The following is a 3,173-nucleotide window of genomic DNA, read 5'->3' as shown; positions in this document are numbered from 1 at the left end:
GCCAAGGGGGAAGTTGACCAAGTTGAGTGGTTGAGTGACCAAGCCCAAGCCTGACCCAACATCTTGGTGATGGGCTCAGGCATGTCCCTTCACCTCCAGCCACCCTGGTGGGAACAAAACCCACTCCTATGGGAACAAGTCCCTCTGTCCCCAACCCTGTCCCCCGCCAGGCACCCTCCTGATGTCCCCAGGCCATGCTCATGTCCCTGCTGTGTTCCCAGACCAGGTTTTTGGCTGCTCGCTGCTGGCGCTGTGCGAGCGGGAGCGAGGGACGGTGCCACGCTTCATCCTGCATTGCATCTGCACCGTGGAGAGGAGAGGTACAGAGGACAGGGACAACCTGGGACCCTGGCATGGGGACATGGGGACAGCTCCAGGGACAGCCTACGTGGGATGTTTGGGTTTTCCTTGGAAGCCTGGTGCTGGCTGCTGTGGGCACCGACACAGCTGTACTGGTCACTGTCACCATGTGCCACCTGGTTGTGGGCATCCTCCCAGGGACAGCAGGGACACATGGGGACCCAGAGTTCCCTCAAGAGTGCCTAATGTCCCATCCCAGCGTGGATTGTTTAACTGGGAGCTTTCCCCCATCTCCATCTGCCCAGGTCTGGACATTGATGGGCTGTACCGGGTCAGTGGCAACCTGGCCACCATCCAGAAACTGCGCTACAAGGTGGAGCACGGTACGGTCACCCGCGGTGACAGTGGGGGACAATGGGGTATCCCCTCTTCAGAGGGACAGGGGAGGGGGCAGCCAGGGACCGCCCACCCATCCCTGGGGCTCTGGATGCAGCTGAGATGCTGTCCCACCCCCAGACGAGCAGCTGGACCTGGATGACGGGCACTGGGAGGACATCCACGTTGTCACCGGCGCACTGAAGCTCTTCCTGCGGGAGCTGCCAGAGCCACTCGTCCCCTTCAGCCACTTCGACAAGTTCATCGCTGCCATCAGTGAGGGACAGGGACAGGGGATGGGATGGGATGGGATGGGATGGGATGGGATGGGATGGGATGGGATGGGATGGGATGGGATGGGATGATGGGGTGATGAGATGGGGAGGGGATGGGGACAAGGATGGGATTGAAATGGGATGGGATGGAGACAAGGATGGGAACTGAGATCGAATGGAGATGGGATGGGGAAGGGTAGGAGAGAGGAATGTGATAGGAAAGGGATGGGAATGGAGACAGAAACTGGGACAGGGGGGATGTGGAGATGGGGACAAGGATGGGATGAGGATGGGAATGGAGGTGGGGACAGGGATGCTGTGACTGCTGGAGCCAGCACCCCACCGTGCCCTCCCTCCCCGACAGAGATCCAGGACCTGTCCCTGCGGGGCCACTGCATCCGGGAGCTGGTGCTGTCCCTGCCACCCGCCCACCATGACACCATGAAGGTCCTTTTCCGCCACCTCTGCAGGTGACACCCCCTTGTTCCCTCAAACCCAACCCAGTACAGGAAGGCAGAACACAAATTTGGGGACAGCCCCAGGGTCAGGGCCATGCTGGTGACACTCCCCTGTCCTGCAGGGTGGTGGAGCACAAGGAGGAGAACCGCATGTCGGTGCAGAGCATCGCCATCGTCTTCGGCCCCACGCTGCTGCGGCCGGCCAGCGAGGAGAGCAACATGGCCATGCACATGGTCTTCCAGAACCAGGTGGTGGAGCACATCCTCAACCACTATGGATACATCTTCCCAGATGGATAAACCCTGGGGACACGTGCGGGCACGAGCCTGGCAGTGGGGACTTGATGGAGCGGCGTCTCCAGGAACGACTTGGCCATGTGTCACCTCGGTGGTGGCTCCACGGAGGGCAGTGTGGTGACCCGGCGCAAGGGAGGGGCACCTGGGGGATCCTCCTTGGCCACCCCGTCCCACCGGGGCCGGATGTGGGGGGCCGAGCCCCGGGGGGTGTGGGGGGGTCCCCGTGGTCAGTGGAGCCCTGCAGTGCCCCCCTGGACAGGGCCCTGGCTGCAGCCCCTGCCCCCATCCCAAATAAAGAGCCCATGCAGACACATTGGTCAGGTGTTGCTGGCAGGACAAGGGGACGTCGCAGGGATGTGGGTGGCACAGCAGGGGCTCGGTGCTCCTTGGTTCCTGGTGACCCTCGGGGACACCACATGGCCTTTGTACCCCATGAGGATGAGGGGACCTGGGACACCATTCCTGGCTGGTGTCACCAAGCACTGTGTCATCACCAATGTCACCACAGACAGCGAGATGTGATGAGAGCCACACGGTCATGGGACATGAGTTCCCATCACCCAGAGCCACCTCCTGGGGTGGGGGCAGTTTGGGTCATGACACAACCAGGACTGCATGGGACACAAAAAGCATGGCAAGGGACATGACAGAAAGTGCTATGGGACACCATTGGGACAATAAAGGGCATGGCAGGGACACGAGAAGGAGGTGTGGGGACATGGGACACATGTCCCATGCCTTGAAACACAGCAAGGTCAGCACATGGCAGCAGCTGGGGACACAGGAATGGCTGGGGTACAGAAGGGGACACTTGGGGACACAACAAGGGCACTTTGGGGTCTGGTGGGGATGTAATGGGGCGAAGCTGGACTGAAGTGGGGGCACTTTGGGACAAGACAGAGACACTTTGGGGTGCAGTGGGGTCATTTTGGGGCGCAAGGATTTTCAGGACACAAAGGAGAACCTGCTCAGGAGTGCAGGGACAGTGGTTTGGGACACAATGAGGACAATCTGGGATGCAACTGGGACACTTTGGGACACAAGGGGACACAGCTGGGGACAGGAAAGGGACTGTGTGGAATGCAGGGGGGGAATTTGGAGGTGCAGAGGATACTTTGGGGGACAAGACAATGCTTCGAGGGTGCAGCAGGAGCACTTTGGGACAGAACGGAGCCACTTTGGGAAGCACCGGGGCCACACTGGAGCACAAGGAAGTACTTTGTGACAAGAGGGGATTCTTCAGGAGCGCGGTGGGAGTGGTTTGGGACATTTGGGGACACTTTTGGATGCATGGGACGCACTTGAGAACTTTAAAAGGCGCAGGGGACTGTCGGGCCCCTCGGGGCGGGAGGGGGGCGGTGCTGGAGGCAGAGCCCGGCCGATCCCCGCTCCCACCCCGCTCCCTCTCTGCTCCCTCCCCGCTCCCATCCCGATCCCACCCCGCTCCCTCCCCGCTCCCATCCCGATC

General features: G+C 61.0%; 1 protein-coding gene across 1 annotated transcript in view; it reads left to right on the top strand.

Moving 5' to 3' along the window:
- Positions 1-1,870, top strand: part of LOC102043988 (rho GTPase-activating protein 27) — a 13,751-nt gene extending 11,881 nt beyond the window's left edge. The window contains exons 13-17 of the mRNA XM_031063636.1: positions 222-320; positions 606-683; positions 817-951; positions 1,315-1,420; positions 1,531-1,870. Of these exons, the coding sequence (XP_030919496.1) occupies positions 222-320; positions 606-683; positions 817-951; positions 1,315-1,420; positions 1,531-1,708 (596 nt within the window). The 3' untranslated portion in view covers positions 1,709-1,870. The remainder of the gene's footprint in view (positions 1-221; positions 321-605; positions 684-816; positions 952-1,314; positions 1,421-1,530) is intronic.
- The last annotated feature ends 1,303 nt before the right edge of the window (positions 1,871-3,173 follow it).

The sequence above is a fragment of the Geospiza fortis genome, unplaced genomic scaffold (assembly GCF_000277835.1).
Source record: "Geospiza fortis unplaced genomic scaffold, GeoFor_1.0 scaffold373, whole genome shotgun sequence".
In the NCBI taxonomy this organism is placed as follows: Eukaryota; Metazoa; Chordata; class Aves; order Passeriformes; family Thraupidae; genus Geospiza; species Geospiza fortis.
The sequence above is the reverse complement of the archived record's forward strand: the minus strand, read 5'-3'. Positions and strand labels throughout refer to the sequence as shown.